Genomic DNA, 18,535 nt, shown 5'->3' on the forward strand with positions numbered 1-18,535 from the left:
CATTGGAGCCAGCAGACCCTGAACTATAGACTTTGAAACTGAGTCAAACTAAACCTTTGCTTTGCTCAGTGGTTTATCCCAGATCATCCAGTTCGGTTCCATTGATCAATATGTCTGTTTTCATGCCAATACTATGGGGTTCTGTTACTATTGCTCTGTCATATAGCTTAAAATCAGGGATGGTGGTACCTCCATAAGTTCTCTTATTGTTCAATATAGTTTATAGCTACACTGGGTGGGTTTTTTTTCCACATGAAGTTGAGAATTGCTCTTTCAAGATCTGTAAAGCCTTGTATTAGAATTTAGATGGAAATTGCATTGAATCTGTAAACTTCTTTTGGTAAGATGCCTATTTTTCTAGGTTAGTCCTACCAATCCATGAGCATGGGAGATCTTGCTATATTCTGATATCTTCCTCAATTTCTTTCTTCAGACACTTGAAACTCTTGTCCTTCAGAACATTCCCTTGCTTGGTTGGAGTTACACCAAGATATTTCATAGTATTAGTGGCTATTGTGTGGGACATTGTTTCTCTAAGTTTCTTCTTAGGCAAATTTAATATTTGTATAAAGAAGGGCTAGTGGATTTTCTCGTTAGTTTTACTGTTCCTTTTGAAATGACTTAGATGATGAAGCTGCAGCCCTCCCTGGTGACAAGTAGGGCAGAGACCCTGCACCCTGGTTTGCTTCTGACTTCCTCCCTTTCCCACATCAACTTTGAAGCATTTGATAAACAGATGACATGTCCAGGAGATCCAGTAGACGTGTGTGGAGACGAGGTGGGAATTGTCCAATCAGGAGGTAGTTCTGCTAGAGACTAGAAATCCATGTTATCCAAAATCATCCTGCCTGCCCAATTCTAATCTGAACTCAGACCACAGCTTGTCCATGCCAGCATTTCCTAAGAGGAGGGAGGAGCCCTTGGTGAGAATAAATAGGCATCAGTGTTCACTGGGGAGAACAAGAGGCCAGGCAATCAGCAAGCCTGAATATCAGGAGTCAGCTATCACAGAGGCTGGCAGCTGGCTGGTATCAGCTCTGCAGGTAATGCTCACAATTCCTTGACTCCACAACCAGAGAAGAAATCGTCCCAGGATAGTGGGGTACTGGCTATGGCCTACAACCTATGTTTGTGGGGGTGGGGCAAGGGCTTTGACTAAGATACTGGGTTAGAATCAGGGAACATTTCTGGGGTTCATAAAATCTTCTCATTGGTCTATTTCTCTTGCCAATGGATAATGCAGATGCTGTGGTCTATGCTCATGGAGAGTAAATGGAGCCTGCTTCTCTGACTCCACAGTGGGCACGTTTTGAGACTTTGTCTAGAATGCGTGCTGCCGTCATAGCTAGGGTGAGACATGAATTTTGCAGAGTCACTCTGGATGAGGAGACAGCTCTGTCTTCCTCACTTCACAGAGGAGATGACTAGGGGGTTATGACCCCACTTGACTCTTAGATTCCAGATCTCCTGGCCAAGCAGAGGGGATTCATCCTCAACTAGGGCAGCAAAGAAGGCTCAGGAAGGTGTGAGCCGTGTCTCCTGCCGTACAAACCGAGCAACCTCTTTTCTCTGGAAATAATTTTGGCACAAAATATTGTTTAGTGCTTTGCAGAAATGATTGCATCAGTCTGAAAGTAAAGCACAGGGTAAAGGCAGCCAAGTTGTTGAGGTCACTGGCACATCTGCAGTCATGCCACAGCAATGGGGACAAGTGGCCTAGAGCCAACACACCCTCCTCTGCTACCTCCAGAGCCCTATATGCTCTTTTAGTGTTCTCTCCCAGACTTCTTCCCTTTGGTTTCTCCTGCTTTCTCTCCCTCTCCCTCCTTCTAGTCCCCTACCCCTCCCTCTTCCTACCTCCTTGCCTCTCTTTTTGAATTTCTCTCTCCTTCCTTTCTCCAAACTTCTACTCTCCCACTTCTCCCTTCCCCTCTCCTCTGTCCTCTCTCCTCCCTCCTCTTTCTTCCCCCCTTCTCTCTCCTCTCCCCCCTCTTCATCCTCATCCCTCCTCTTCCCTCCATCCTCCATCCTCTCTCCTCTCCCTTTCATCCTTTCCTGTCTCCTCTCCCCTCTTTTCTCTCTTCTCCATCGTCTGTCTTCCCACTTCTCCCCATTCTCTTCTCTCCTCTCTCCTCTCCCCTCTCCCCTCTCTTCTCCGTCCTCTGTCTTCCCACTTCTCCCCATTCTCTTCTCTCCTCTCTCCTCTCCCCTCTCCCCTCTCTCCACTTCTTCCTCTTCTTCTCATTCACTTACCATCCACCCTCACCTTTGTCCACACACTTGGACAAATGGTCTGAGGCTAAAGTTAGATAGCCATGGTTACCATGACTGCAAGCTTTCAACGATACTCCATTAGGATGCCTGTGGCCCCCGCTCTGGCTGTCTATAGAGGAGATGGACCCCAAAACATTCCCTACACTCCCAATGCCCACAGTAAGCCAGCCACTTACCAATAATGTAACCTGGACCCCTCAACAAGCTGTACAGAGAAGTCCATCCATTTGCTTGCTACCACACAGCCAACATGAAATCTAGTCCAGATGTCAGAGACTGATACCGCTCCATCACGAGGCCTTCCAAACCTGCGGTACAAAGGACCGTATGATGCCCTGGCAGGGTTGAGAGAACCTTCTCCTGTGTGTCCTGCCACTGCTGGTTTTTAGGGGTCCTGGATTTCCTCACTGCACGAAATGTATCTCCTGCTGCCTCTCAGCTACCCCTCCCCATACTTAGCTTCATTCACCAAATAAACTCAGGGGTCTTAAGATTTCTCAGACTTGTCATCAACGGGCTAATATAGTACCTGTGATAAAAAACTGTTCCAAGGTTCTAGAGTTCAACCTAAGGAGGGGGCAGCTGGAGGTGGCACAAGTGCAAAGTGCAGACAGGGCTCAGGCCCATCCCCCACTTCTACTCTATCTTTCCCTGTGACACTAACATGTCCCATCAAATCTCTGGATCTTGGTTCTCTACTATGAAAATGGGCTACTGCAACAATACTTCCTCCATGGTAGAAGGGAGCACATGATATAGTACTGACATCTGAGTGTCCAGAGCACCTCCTGTGGGCAGTCCCAGAGGCAGGAAGGGCAGCACAGCAGGACACATTGCTCCCCAGGTGGGAGAACTAGGAGATGGTCAGAGCACCAGCTGATTCTCCCAGACTAAAAGGATGTTTTCCTTTCGGCCCAGAGAACACAGAAGATGGCCTTCACTGCAGCTCTGTGGATTTTGATGGCCGGGATCTGCCCTGCTGTCCTCTGCTTCCCAAATGGCACACTGGAATTGGACACTGCATTGCGTGTTCAAGAAAATGGAACACAAGTGGACAGTCTCACATTGGCCTCCAGCAACACTGACTTTGCCTTCAGCCTCTACAAGGAGCTGGCTTTAAAGAATCCAGATAAAAATGTTGTCTTCTCCCCACTTAGCATCTCAGCTGCCTTGGCCATTGTGTCCCTGGGAGCAAAGGGCAACACCATGGAAGAGATTCTAGAAGGTCTCAGGTTCAATCTCACAGAGATCTCTGAGGCAGACATCCACAGGGGGTTTGGGCACCTCCTACAGCGGCTCAGCCAGTCAGGGGACCAGGAACAGATCAGCACAGGCAGCGCCATGTTTATTGAAAAGTGCCTTCAGATCCTTACAGAGTTCAAGGAGAAGATAAGGGCTCTGTACCAGGCTGAGGCCTTCACAGTTGACTTCCAGCAGCCTCTTGAGGCCAAAAACTTCATCAACAGCTATGTGAGCAACCAGACCCAGGGGAAGATCAAGGAACTGATCTCAGACCTGGATGACAGGACAGCCATGGTGCTAGTGAACTACATCTACTTTAATGGTGAGAATGGTCACTGCTTGGGGAGTGGAGGGAGAGGATCTTGGCTGGGTTCCTGTGCTATAAGATGACCACTGGAAAGGAGATGCTCAAAGCCTTGGAGACATAGGTACCTTACTTCTTACTCACCAGTCTCCTCTTCTGAGGTGTTTATGGACACTGGCTATGTTTCCTGTACATGCTCAAGAGAATCCCTGAGCTCTCAGTCTACAAGGGCTGCTTATTGGCTATGACTTAACCTTACTTACAAGCAGAATACCTCACATGCCCAGTCCATAGCAGATGTCCATACCTGCTGGAGAACGTCTGTCTCCAGGTGAGCTGGAATCTTATTGATCATAAGGAGCCTAGAGACAGTAATTGGAACAGGGAAGGTAGCAAAGCCGACACCTAGTGAAGAGCCCTGTGGGCAGTCCCTGTGCAGTACGTCTCCTCTGAGCTTTTTCTGTAATTAACTGGTCCTGGGCATGGAGAAGCAGGGACTGAGTAAGAGCCATTAGAGGTGGGGAAGTGTCAGCCAGGCAGTGTTCTGTGTTTAGTGTCTGACTGCTTTGAGGAACTTTGCTTTTGTAAAATAACTGGACATTTAGCTGAAAAGTCAGAATTCCCAAGACACATTCCCCGGCTCCAAGGGGTCTGATGAGATCTGGGTACAAGATAGATGGAGACTCAGATGGAGATGCTACAGGTGATGGTACTGGGGAGGAAATCCAGAGATCCTACCCCACAACATCCTGCCTCGTAGACACAGGGAGCAAAGTGACAGCCCTGAAATTTGTGCCTGACAGAAGTCATGATGTAATCGGGCCTGCAGTGGATTTGGGGATGATTTAGTTAGTCCAGGGTAGATGAAGGGGAGGCCTGGGCTATAGACAGAAAGTCAAGATGACAATGGAGAGAAATATAGACAAGAGACCAGAGGACAAGAGAACAGAAGGACAGGAGGACAGGGGAGTAGGACGGCTGGAAGGCCCCAGAGCTGCTGTGGGCTGGGTATGGTGGAAACAGAGTGTCAGCCTGAAGGGTTAGACTGCAGGACATGACTCTCTCAGCTTTCCCCAGGACACAGCTCAAGTGCTGCTTGGTGTGAGGACGGATGTATGTTTAGACCATGAGATGCCAAGAACAAGGAATTGTTTCACTCTCAAGTCCCATAGTGTCCGTTGGTAGTAGGGACAGAAACTACAATACTGGGACAAACCTGAGCTGATATCTGATTTGTGGAGACAGTCACAACCCATGTGTGAGATGAAGACTCACTACCCCTGTCTTAGCAAACAATGTAGGTGATTATGAACTGATCACGTTATTGGGGAATTCACTCTATGCTGTTTTATTTCCCCTGAAACATGTCCCACAAGCCATTGCCTTCTAGACATGGTTCCCCTGGGGAAGACAGGACCCTTAACTCTCCCTTGTCTCCAGTATCACCACTCTGGTCTCTCTTACACACTCCACCCCAGATCCCTGACTGTGTCAGGAGCTCAAGTAGCCAGGCTGTGGTTTTAAAGTTCCCTCTTCCAAACCAAGCCTGGAGACAACGCACATAGCCAGCAGCTTAATCAAATGCCTGGGGTTTTCCAGTTCAGCGTATGTCACACTGAGGAACACTCTGAGTGTCTGAAGATGATGCATTGCTGTCACAACTCAAAAGCTGAGCATGAATGGGAAGGAGGTGGAGTGTTTGTCCTGTGGTTACAACATGATCATTTGCCTCATCTTTAGGCAAATGGAAGACGCCCTTTGACCCCCGTGTTACATTTGAATCTGAGTTCCACTTGGATGAGCAGAGGTCTGTGAAGGTGCCCATGATGAAAACTAGCGCCCTGACCACACCCTACTTTCGGGATGAGGAGCTGTCCTGCACTGTGGTAGAGCTGAAGTACACAGGAAATGCCAGCGCCCTCTTCATCCTCCCTGACCAGGGCAAGATGCAGCAGGTGGAAGCCAGCTTGCAACCAGAAACCCTGAGGAAGTGGAAGAACTCTCTGAGGCCCAGGTGCATGTCCTGAGCACCCAGGACTGGCCTGGATTCCTGTCCTGCTGTTGCCTGATGGCCAGTGTCCCTGTACCTCAGAGTCACAGTAGTACCCAATGTAATGGTGGAGAGTCCCCAGGGGACAGGTGATCTTGAGTTGAATTTCCTTCTGCTGACTATGTATTTTGGGCCCTGAGTTGCTGTAGATTTTGTTGTTCACAAGATGAGATCAACTAGAACAAGGAGCTGAGGTCTCCTCCCTCTAACAGGCTGTAAGTTACACAGAATCTCAAATGAGTTGGAAGGCAGAGGGAATTGTGGCTGACAGGAGATGGGCTCTTAGAATCAGCTCTGCCCTGTGGAGCTATCACTTCCTCTCAACAGTCATCATTCACCATACACCAAATAAGACATGAAGACCTACTATGAGCCATCTGATGTAGACTGAATGTATATCAGAGACTGAAGCAGAAACCTACCCTGAGGGCTCCTCTTGTAATTGAGGAAGAAATAGTGTAGGAGGGAAAATTAAATTAAGCATCATTTAGCAGGTTAAAGATGTGAGACAGGCTGAAGTAAAGAAGCGGAGTGTCCAAGGGTTAGGAAGCCTGTAGTCTGATGCAGTGTGCAGTTGTAAAAAGAATGCTCATTATAAGATGTTTTAGGATAGCCATGCCAGGGGAGGCCTGCATTTGTGGGTCTAGGAGAAAAGCATTCTGAGTCAAGGAACAGCCAGGACCAAGTCAGGTTGCCTGTCTACTCTTCACATTCTCAGGCCCTGATGAATAATTAATGCATTAGGAAGAACATCCTCAAGTCGTCTAGGCATGGTTGGGAAGACGAATTCTCTCTAGGGAGAGGGCTGTCTGTAGAGAGGAGACCCAATGGTGGATTATGGGGGCCACAGAATCTAGGGACTCTTATATTCCTTTTTTTTTTATTCTCAGGAAGATACATGAACTCTACCTGCCCAAGTTCTCAGTCTCCACTGACTACAGCCTGGAGGAAGTCCTTCCAGAGCTGGGCATCAGGGAACTCTTCTCCTCACAGGCTGATCTGTCTGGGATCACAGGAGCCAAGGACCTGAGAGTCTCTCAGGTAACACAAGAAACACAGGGTGCTTCGCCTTGGGTCCTGACTGTGGATGGTGAAGGTCATGTGGGCAAGTGAGGATGGTACATGTGTGAGAACACCTACATTTCTGAGTTCCTTTATAAATGTCTATGCTCTAGCTCATGTACATAAGCTCAGCTGGGAGACCATTGTGGGGAAGGGCCTATAGTTGCTTTATAGAACCATGGATACCAACGTGTGCTGCATTGCAGGATTACCCACAATACACTGCAGGACCATCCACAATACACTGCAGGGCCACCCACAATACACTGCTGAGGCACCAACAATACACTGCAGGGGCACCCACAATACACTGAAGGGGCACCAACAATATACAGCAGGGGCACCCACAATACACTGCAGCACCACCCACAATACACTGCAGCACCACCCACAATACACTGCAGCACCACCCACAATGCACTGCAGGCCAAATCACTTCCAGCTTTAGCTTCTTTACTGTAGTGCTGGGACAGGTGCTTCTTGACCAGTGCACAGAATATTCACAGTGAAAGTAGTAACAAGGACTGTATGGCAGGTCTGATGAAAACCCCAAGAATAGAAGAGGACATGCCTTGGACCCCCATACTACATCCCTAGGTGCACAGCTCATCAGTCACCAATGTCCTGTTCAGGGCCTACTCAGATCCCTGGGATCAGATCTGTAACAGCAGGACATGGCAGTCTGGTAACATGAAGCCAAGAGTCGTGCATTGCCGTTGGATATCCCAATGAGGCTGGAGCAGGAGAGAGGCTGAATCCTGCACTGGCTGCCAGCACCCTAGCTATTCCCTCTGAAGAAGTCAGGAGGCGGCCTGTGAGGAAACTTCTGCCATTGCCTACTCCTGTCCTCCTGTCATAGTGGTTTGAGATCAGCACAGATTCAGACACTGAGCAGACCCAGGGCGTGCCTCATCTCCCGCTCTGAGTAGAGACTTGGGAAATCCAGGGTTAGAGCTCAGAAAAGAAACAAGGAAATCCCCCAGCAGATGAGGCCAGCACTCACTGCTTGTTCCACATCCCTCTCCTGCCCTCCCTGGTCTCCACTGAGTGATGTGTTTCTCTCCCCCTCAGGTGGTCCACAAGGCTGTGCTGGATGTGTCTGAGGCAGGCACAGAAGCAGCTGCTGCCACCGGCGTCAGATTTGTCTTTCGTACTGGAAAAACCATTGTGCGGTTCAACAGGCCATTCCTGATGGTTATCACTAACAAAGATCGTCAGTCCGTCCTCTTTATCACCAAAGTCGCTAACCCCATGTGAGCCTATAGCTCCCCAAGTTCTGATGATTCTGCCCAGGGCCCTGGGACAGAGACTGCATGTGGATGTCTGTATACATCCTGGCATTCATGCTCTGATTGGCTGTTGCAAAGATGGCTTCAACTATCTCTGTGGCTCCCACATGCACAGGAGCCTTTGGATTGTCGGTGTCAGGCTCTCAGGCCTCTTGGGAGCATCTGCACATGTTACTGAACGTGAAATCTGTCTTGACTCTTCTTCCCTGGTGACGCTTCTTTACATGTTCATACCCCAAACCTAAGCATTGTCAAATACATGCATTCCCAGTATAGGCTCTGAGCACATCTGCTTTCGGCTTCCACAGTCTTGATGGGACTATGCTAGCCTCTGGGCTAACCCATGAGAATCAGACCCAGGACTGAGAGGGGAACCTACTGCACTGAATGTCATCCCAGCATCTGAGAACACCTGGTGCCATGCTCTTAGGTTATGCTTTCCCCTCTGCAGCCATTGCCACTCAGTGGCCCTTGCAGGGTTCCCTAACCCTGCCTACATCTGGCACGGTGTTGGAGCCCAAACTCTGCATGCGGTCTGGGTGTCAGACCAGATCCTGTTCCCCTAGCATTCCTACTCAGGGCAGAATAGTAGCCTCTCTCTAAGTTCCCAGTGGACCAACCTCACACAAAAGATGAACACCACCAATCTAACTGAAGAGGTAGAGCCGGGCAGTGGTGGTGAATGCCTTTAATCCCAGCACTTGGGAGGCAGAGGCAGGCAGATTTCTGAGTTCGAGACCAGCCTGGTCTACAGAGTGAGTTGGAGGACAACCAGGGCTATACAGAGAAACCCTGTCTCGGAAAAAAAAATGAAGAGGTAGGAACAAAGAATCAATAAATATATACCTGCAAAGAAAGTGCCCAGGTAGTGTTCCCTCAGCCTTTGTTGGAATGGGTTTCCTCTAGTGACAACATATTAGGAAATATTGTCACTCTGTGTCTCCTGTGATTGCCCTATGATCTACATGCTAACTGCTCCTTTTATGGAAGAGGAAATGAGACACAAGGAAACTTAGTTATTTCCCCCATGACCACACAGGTAGACATCATGGTTGGTGGAATGCTCTTCCAAGTGTCCTGATGCCAGAGGAACAGTCTTGCCCAAGTTATGACTCTGTTCATGAGACATTTCTGCGGTGAACAGGTGGATGATGAAACAGATCTCTAATACTTCCCAGAGAAGAACCAAATGTTCCATGGATCAGGTGACATCTATGCTAAAGTGGATGCAAAGGGGGATGAGAGAGTGAATATTTAGGGCAGGGCAAAGAACAATGGAGCCACTTCTGTGGATCTGAGGGGGGTGGGTGTCTGGAACAACAGAGTAGAGTGATGGTGGAGTGGAAGAGGTAGGAGTGGCCACAGGGTGGCAATGAGCCTGGCTCCTTGAGGATTCTGGAATAATTCAAAGCCACAGGGAGCACTGGAGGGGTTAGACAAAGTTTCTCACTAGAGAAAGGTACTGTGTGAGGCTACAGTGCAGAGAACTGAGTTGTGAGGGGTGAGGATTGCCACTGAGGGAAGTCTCGGGGAACATCAGGACACAGTTGGATAGGAGAGCAGATGATTCAGCTCAAGGGATGAGCTGGCTTGCTGTTTCCATGGAGGAGGAGAGGAGGTCAAGGTGCATTTGGGTTGGGGCACCTGCTGTTCATGGAGAATCCTCTGGGACATGTATACATGGACAGGGACCGTTATACATTCAGGTGGAGATTGGTTGACTTCTTAAGGCTCCTGAAAACACCCACTGAGTAGTAGAAATAAGGTCAGCAGAGCCTGGTTGGCCACACTCTGGACCCCCGGTCAGCAATCAAATACCCTTCCTTAATGGCCATGAGATGAAAGAAGAGGACTCAGCTATTGAAACCATCAAATGTTCCAACAGACTTCCCAATGTGTCTGTCTGTTAGGCACCACCATGAGACTGGGACACAGTCACAGGCACTCCGTGAGTGCTGACAAGTCCCAGCTGTATCCCTCCATCCTTCCTGGATTCAGCCCAGATACCTAAGGACCCTGCTGCTGAATGCACCTCCATTCAGCGAGCTGGTTCTAGAACTTATGGCCAAACTTGAGTCCATCTTTTCTGCTGTCTAGGACCTATATATCAGGGTTTGCCTCTCCTCATTCCCTTGGCATTGAGGATTTCTCCTCTCTTGTCAATCAACTGTTGCTTGGTGATGAATCCTCTACAGGGAGAGACCCAGTGTGCAGTCAAGATAACAGTCTGTGGTGGAGGAGAATAGGTGCCCAAAAACACTGCATTTCACTGAGAGTATATGCCTGGGAAATTCTTGCATGATTCCTTGATTTCCAGGTGCTGAATGTCTATTTTATACTATTTTAACATTGGGAAGTGGCTGCTGGGTAACAATGCTGCATCTGTCCATGGCTGGCTGGTACATGCATAACATGCAGAGCCATATGTAAAACAGGGCCTAATATTGACTGCCTCAGTCATAGAGTACACATCTTGGTCATATGGTTGGCAGTAGACAGCGTTGTCAATGGAGTAGAAACCATAGGTATTTGGGCAGTTTCTTTATATATCTTTCTAGTGCCTTCAGGACCTGAATGGGTCTGATGACATGTATACTATTTCTTTTTGATAATGGTTCACTGCAATGCATGCCCTACTTTATAACTTGATGGGTCAGAAAACACCCAACTCATGATGGGCAGCTCAAGTTACAGGGTAACATAGAGGGTAACCACTCTAGTAAATGGTACAACCTGGGAGAATAGAGCCTAAAAATGAGGCAGACAAAAGTCTCATGTAATAGTCAATGTTATTCAGATCATCAGCCAATTTATACTCTGAGTGTTAAGAAGAGTCTCCTGAGGAAGAGTACAATCACAAGGAGAAGCCACATGTGGCAAGATATGTTTTGTTCCATAGAGGTATGTAAACAAACGTCAGTAGTCAGATGTAAAGAACAATTAGAAGGAAACCCCCTCCTGTCTACTGCATCTGGGAGGGGAATACAAGCATAATCCAAGAACAATTTTATGTGATTTCTAAAAAAAACTGGGAACACAAGATTCTTGTTTTATTTTTTCACAAGCACTCAGAATTCCTCTAAAATGACCTTATTCAGGACCAGCCTACCCAAGCATCCAGTACCTGTTAAAGAGCCTTCTCCTGACCCAGCCCTACACAAAGCTTACATCTCTCCAGGTCACTTGATAAATGGGCAGAGTAGCTCATTCAAGTGAGAAATGGGCTGTCTCTAGAGTCCAAATTGGCCAACTAACACTGACCCTGAGATACTGCGTTTGATTCACTATTTTTCCAGGTGGAGACAAATCTAAAGGCATTCACTTAGCCTTTGCAATCGAGTAGCCCTCACGCCATGGGTCCTGGTTCCAATGTGAGAATTCTGACGACTTCAAAGTACATTCTGGGGACTAGCGATATAACCACAAGACGAGTTCAGGGACCCACTGTGAGTCAGATTTCAGCCAAAACTCCATTAATCACCTCCTTCAGCTCCTACATTAACTGGAGGGCCACACGTTTCTTGTGTTCTCTTGGAATTGTTGTCATTTCAAAACAAATGTCCAATAGACTCAGGAAAGTCTGATTGTTTCTTTCCTCCAGTGTACAGTTACCTCTGGGCATATTTTAGGCTATTTTATTGGGTTCTTATCCCTCTACATCCCTTTCAAACATTATTCTATTCGAATCCCTTCCAACCCACCCCCAACACTAGGTAGGAGACAAAAATTGTTAGAAGGGAAAGGGGGCATAGATCTCATTAGCCTACTTCTTGCTGATTAAGGGTGTCAGGTACCTAGGTGAAAGTACAGTCTTTGTCATCAGACTATCTAGCAATCCAGCAAACAGCAAAATCAGCATTGGCAAGGGAAGAAGCCACTGCCTCTCTCGGGGCCCTGGCATATATATACTCCCTCAAGAACCTTCAGAATTCCAAACATAAACTATCTTCAGCTGGCAGAATCAGGCCCCTGCCAGAGCATGAGACAAATCATAGTCAACTGCTCTGGACAATCTGAAGCAGCCTCATATCCCACACCTGGGGTTAAAACAAAAAATATTTAGACAGAACATAACTGGGGTTTTTTTAAGAAACCAAAATTCTTACTACAGTCACCCTTGTAAAAAGAATCAGGTCACCCTGGGGAAGGATTAGAGAAAGGTGAACAGTAGAGATTTTATCAGAGTCCTTACTCCGGGAAATCTGGCTATCCTATCATAAAAGGGCTCCTAGACCTGAAAACTGGCTCAAGTCTAGAAATTGGTTCGTAGGTCAAGACTGGTTTTTGCTGCAATCCAATGGAGCCTTTTATTTGTTTGAGAATTTTTTTTCTACTTATACAGATCAAATAAACTGCTTTTTACAGAATTCATTGTTGGAAACACCAAAATTAATTAGCCAGTACCAATGGTCAATATGAGTCATACAACTATAAAAATCACGTTGCCTGTGCTGTGCATTAGATCACTTAAGACATTGCTTTGTCTGTGCTGCTCATTATGAGAGCTAAGATCACCTTGACATTGCTGATTCAGTTCACCCACTTGGCCCCTGCTACATCAGGGTCCCATAACACTGAATTCATCCAGCTCAGCAGCACTGTCTCCAAACTCCAGGTCTCTCATAGGAAAAGAGTGACCACAAAGCCCTTCCAATGTGCTGGTGTCCCTCTTCCCATTATTCATGTTACAAGATTACTGAAGAGTGTCTCCTCCGGGCCTTCCCGCTGAAAATGATTTGGTTTTACAAAGCATATCTACTGGAGCATTGTAATTTTTCTGAGCATTAAAAAAACCCTTCATCAGCACTAAGTTGAAGAGTATTAGGCATTTCCAACCCCCATTCAGTAGGAATTCTTTGGACAAATGCTTCAGGTATCCATATTTTTAAATTGGTACCTTTGAACTGTATGAGTTTCCCAATTAAACTAGGATCTCTACTAACTGAGCCCTTATCAATAATCTCAGTATGATCCAGTTTTATCTTTCTTTCACCATTACCCCATACTCTAAAAATCCATTCCCACACAAATTCCCCAGCCTTCTGCTTCACTGAATTGATCCCTAGCTAGATTATGTCAACTTGACACAAGCTAGAGTCATCAGAAAGAGGGAACCCCATTTAAGAAAACATCTCAATAAGATCAGGGTGTAGACAAGACTGTGAAGCGTTTTCTTAATTACTGATTTTGGTGGCAGGCCCAGTGCATTGTGGGAGGGGCCATCATTGGGCTAGTGGTCCTAAGTACTGTAAGAAATCAGACTGAGAAGGTTATGGGAAGCAAGTCAGTAAGCAGCACCCCTCTATGCCTTCTGCACCAGCTCCTGCCTCCAGAGTCCTGCCCTGCTTAACTGCTTGTCCTGAGTTTCTTCAGTGATGAACAAGGATGTGGAAGTGTAAACCAAATAACCCTTTTCTCTCCAACTTGCTTTTTGATCATGGTGTTTTATCACATCAATAGAAACCCTAACTAAGACAACTAGCACACTCATTGAGCTCCTTAGTAGCATCCTTTAACAAGTCGCCAAAACACAGGAGGCTCCCAGACCTTTACAGGACTGATCCATTGAGGAAGCTTCAGTCAGTCCATGAAGTTCAGCATGCAGACAGCATCACCAACCAAAATGAGAAGAAGATCTATCCATCAAAGTCCACAGCTTGAGAGAAGTCTCTAAAAGTAAAAACATTTCTTCTTGGTTTCTATCGTTCTAATTCTGGCTGAATGTTCTTGTTCACTGAAGTATGTCATCCCAGGATATGGGTTTTCTGCTTAGAAGTTCACCTTGAGAAAGGATTAGGGATACAGTGTCATCCTGAACACCTAATGTAGTTTCCATCCAGCTATAAAGACTTTCTACTGGCTTAATCCAACATCCAAGTGGTCTTCTTTGGTGGAGACCCCACAGCAGCAGTGCACCTCCCCATAGACCACACTTCCTACCTCCCTTCTAGGAGCCTACTTAGCCTTAAGGATGGTTACATACAGGTCTAGACTATGGGTGGGGCCTAAGGAACAACAGCATTGTCTTAGAGAAAGGTATTTCTGATTTAATAGATTTAAGTGGAAACTACTGGTTTGCTTTGAAAATCAACTGTGTCAAAAGTTTTTTGCTGGAACACACAGGTGAAAGGACGTTTTGTTGGAGCAGACACAAATGAAAGGATATTTTCCTGAAGCAGACACAGGTGAAAGGATGTTTGGCTATAGCAAACATGTGAAAGAACCCGTGATGAAGGAGTGTAAATATGACCCCACAGACAGTGGGAGATGAGCACGGAGCATTGGTTTGGTTTGGTTTGGTTTGCTCTGCCTTAGCTAAGGACACACATGTGTAGATTCTCCTTACATAGCACTGTTGAGCTCAACTTGTGATAACACACTCTTGAGACAGCTTGCTGCTTCCCTGGCCTCACCTCAATCTGGCTGGCAAGCCTTGCAGTTTCTTCAGGATCGAACTTCAGCTGCCGGTTCATGCCTGGTGTCTGCCTGCAGAAAGGACTGGTCTGGAGCTGCCTAGAGGTAGAGGACTGCTCTCCAGTTGCTGAGTCATATTTGGTGTTTGCTGTGGGACTGAACTGCTGCCAAAGAAGACTGAGCTCACCCCAAAGAACTATTGCTGAGCAGGTCCACTACCCCCATACCATAAAGACTTTTCTCTTCCACTACCTCTGCTGGGTGGTGGGCTAAAGAAGAGGTTGAACCCGTATTAAAAGTATGTTACAAACAATGTATGCCTACAGTAGACAATGAAAGATTAATTTCCTCAGTCAAAAGTGGAAAGGAAATAGTTTAGAAGACAGGGGTGGAGAGTGTGAGGACATTTTTACTGAGGGTGGTGAGACTACATTCCTAGGTTAGATAAACCCTTGAGAATCTGAGGGTTCATATCTCATGCCTGCCCCAGTCTCTCTCAGACTGTGTAGCACAATGGAGCTCCCAGCTAGTTCTCCAGTACCATACCGTGTTCCCTAACATGACAGTAATCAACTGAGCCTCTGGAACCATGAGCAGCCCCCAACTCAGTGTTCTCTTTTCCAAGATTTGTCTTGCTCTTGGTATCTCTTCATAGCAAGAGAATACTGACTAAGACAAAGTGGTTCATGATAAAGAAAAACTCACCTTAGGGGATCTAAGATACAGAAATCTGCCTTTAGGTCTCTGTGGACCCAGCCAAAGGCCTTCTCTTAGGGCATTGTCTCCAGCATCACTGTCTTGGGGTCTCTGGTTTGGGCCTAACATTCCAGCCTTTTGTTGAATAGTGTTAAACCTGAGAGTTGCAAGGAAAAAAGAGCAAACCCACAATTGTCCAATTGAAGCAAGCTGTATTTGGGAGTACACCCAGGACTGGGTAGGTGCTTGTCTCACCCTAAGTCGGGATTTGAAAGAACAATTCCTGCTGGTCTCTTGAACTCTCTTTATAGGAGACATAAACTGTTTACAGGGGCAAGGGAGAGGTTGTTGTCATACACTGTTAGAAAGATACGATAGAGGGGAAGGAACAAGAGGGAAAATATACATCATGTGAATGAGGTCACACGTTTAGTGTAGGTTGAAACACATGTTTTGCAGTTTATATAAAATCTAAGAAACAGGATCTTATTCTTAATTACAAATAAAAATTTTAACTTGCAAGGAATTAACACAAGACAAACAGGAACTTCTTAACTGTCGTAAGGGCAAACAGAAACCATTAATCCATCCATGTGACAATAAAACCACTACCACAAATTAAAACTAATTGAAAAAATTAGTAATGGCACAATAATTACATAGTTGTGAGGCAGATGGGCTTTGGACAGGTCCATCTCTGTGTTCCCAGAAAGTGGCCCTGTGTCACATTTTGCAGCAGGTTAAAATAGCAAAATTCACTGGATTTCCCATCAGATGAAATTAGGGGCAAGTGTACATCCTGACATCTTTCCTGTCTATGAACCGCCTGCATACACCCTGACATGTTCTCTGTCCAAGTAACTCTTGCCCACATGTGTCCAGTCCAGCTGGACAAATCAAGTGGGACCCCCCAGACCCTGTGGAGAGGACTGAGATGCGTGAGAAAATAAGGAGGCAAAGCAAGTCAAGAAGTCTGATCAAGCTGACAAAGATTTTATTGTTCACACAGGTTATATACTCTGAAAACAGGATATGGGGAGAGGTAGGAAGGGAAAGAGGGCTTTGCAGGTGGAAGAAGCTAGCTGCAGCTGTGGGGGTCTAACTAAGTTATACCTGTTGTTCTCACAAAGCCTTGCCATTACCAGGGGTTCTAAAAACATCTCTCAAGCAGGATGTTGGCCAAATCTAAAGGTCAGGAGGAAGGGTTACTAAGGTGGGTTGCTAGAAGGTCTTGTCTGAAGTTCTGAGAACTGACAAGTGAATCATGGAAGGTAAGCAGAAAGAATAGTAGATAGGCGAGCCAAGGATGAGTGTTAGCCAAGAAGAAGGCCTTGCCATGGCTTCCCGCACACATGTGATCAAGCACATCCAGGGCAGGTGGCGCAAACAGACATAGGGCAGACAAATAGGACTTTGTTCTTAGCAGTCTCAACTGAAAAAGAACCATTAACCTGCAAGGTTTTCTTTTCCCGTTTTGGTCTCATATTAAATTACAAGGACTTAGCACAGGACAAAGAGGATTTTATTCTACAACTACAAATAGAAACCTCAACCTGCACAAGACACATATTCTCAACTCTCTTAACTACATACAAAAGCCTTAACCTACAATGTTTATTGTTCCTCATTTGGTCTCAAACTAGTAGGCTCTAATAGTCCTCTCATTCCTCCTGACGGAGGTCTTGAGAAGAGAAATTCTTTTGTTTTTAATAAATACATCTTCCTTTTAAAGATTCATTTATTTTGTCTCTGTGAGTACATTATCACTGTCTTCCAATGCACCAGAAGAGATCTCATTACAGATAGCCACCATGTGGTTGCTGAGACTTGAACTCAGGGCCTCTGGAAGAGGAGCCAGTGTTCTTAACCACTGAGCTACTTCTCCAGCCCCAAGAAGAGAGGTTTTTGAATGCTGCTCCAGAGCAACAGAGTGAGGGGTATAAGGTATAAGGTCATCTACACACTGGTTTAATCTTCTGGGAGGCAGATTGAGAGGAAGGTCAGTGGCCAGAGGCTGGTTGAAGTAATGGGGACTAAGATCCCCTAGGGCAGATAATACAAGTAAGACGAGGTCCTGCTTTCTGGGTGTTGAGGAAAGATAATGGAAGTGTCCTTAATCTACAGCAGTAAAGGGAGAAGTAGAGGAAGAGTGTGAGAAAGTCTAGTATGAAGATTAGCCACCACTGGGGGACTAGGAAGGGTCTGTGTTGATAATGCTGAGGTCCTGAGCATGGGATAGGAAGGATGGGGCACTGGTGATGCTGAGGTCCTGAGCATGGGATAGGAAGAGTCTGCGTTGACGATGCTGGAGTCCTGAGCATGAGATAGGAAGAGTCTGCGTTGATGATGCTGAGGTTCTGAGCATAGGATAAGAAGGATGGGGCACTGATGATGCTGAGGTCCTCCTGAGCATGGGCAGTAAAAGCCATCAGGTTTTGGGATAGGCAAAGGAGGGATAATACAGGCTAAAAGAGTATGCCTGAGAGCACCTTTACTAAGCAAGTGCTGTATGTGAGGTTTTAAACCCTGTGCAGGGTGGTATAGGGATAAAGGTAGTGTCCTGGAGTCAGATCTTAATGGGGGGTGCTGATGCGAACCCTGTGAAAGAGAAAAGGTGTCCTGTGCTTTGGGCTCAATGAGGGAGTGTGGAAGAGAATAAGGTAAAGCATTAGTAGGAGTCAGTGGACAAACAGGCTTTCAGAGTTGAGGAGAGGAAAATTACTGGAAGGAGCTGGATGACAGTGAGAAAAAGGAAACGTGTGATTTGGCCATGATATTCCTGCCCAAAAGGGAGGTTAGGAATGAGGCATAAAGAGGGGAGAGCAAGTCTCTAGGATACGGCCATTCCTGACAGGATGGATATAGATATAGACAAGTTCTGTCAGCATCAAGCATGTGTTTATTAACATGTAAGTTTCCCTAGAGAAAATGATAGGGTGGACATAGAGTCACTCTGTTCCTTCCGAAAAGACTTAGAAATTCCAGGACAAATGTTAGCTGCAGCCCTTTCTGAAGACAAGTAGGGCAGAGGTCATGCACTCTGGTTTCCTTCTGACTTCTCCCCATTTCCACACTGACTTTGATCCATTTGATAAACAGAAGACGTGTCCAGGAGATCAGTAGGCTTGTATAGAGAAGAGGTGGGGATTTTCCCATCAGTAGGTAGTTCTGTTAGAGACTACAAATCCATGTTACCAGAAATCA

The 18,535-nt window shown here is 46.4% G+C and overlaps 1 protein-coding gene across 1 annotated transcript; it reads left to right on the forward strand.

Annotated features, from left to right (window-relative positions):
• The first annotated feature begins 951 nt into the window (after nt 1-951).
• Nucleotides 952-8,496, forward strand: LOC114618730 (serine protease inhibitor A3C-like). Its single transcript, XM_028764529.1, has 5 exons — nt 952-1,043; nt 3,193-3,838; nt 5,561-5,834; nt 6,761-6,911; nt 8,004-8,496. The coding sequence occupies exons 2-5, from the start codon at nt 3,205-3,207 to the stop codon at nt 8,187-8,189; spliced, it is 1,245 nt and encodes a 414-aa protein (XP_028620362.1). The 5' UTR covers nt 952-1,043; nt 3,193-3,204; the 3' UTR covers nt 8,190-8,496.
• Nucleotides 8,497-18,535: the final 10,039 nt, after the last annotated feature.

Source organism: Grammomys surdaster, unplaced genomic scaffold (assembly GCF_004785775.1).
Source record: "Grammomys surdaster isolate TR1022 unplaced genomic scaffold, NIH_TR_1.0 144, whole genome shotgun sequence".
NCBI lineage: Eukaryota > Metazoa > Chordata > Mammalia > Rodentia > Muridae > Grammomys > Grammomys surdaster.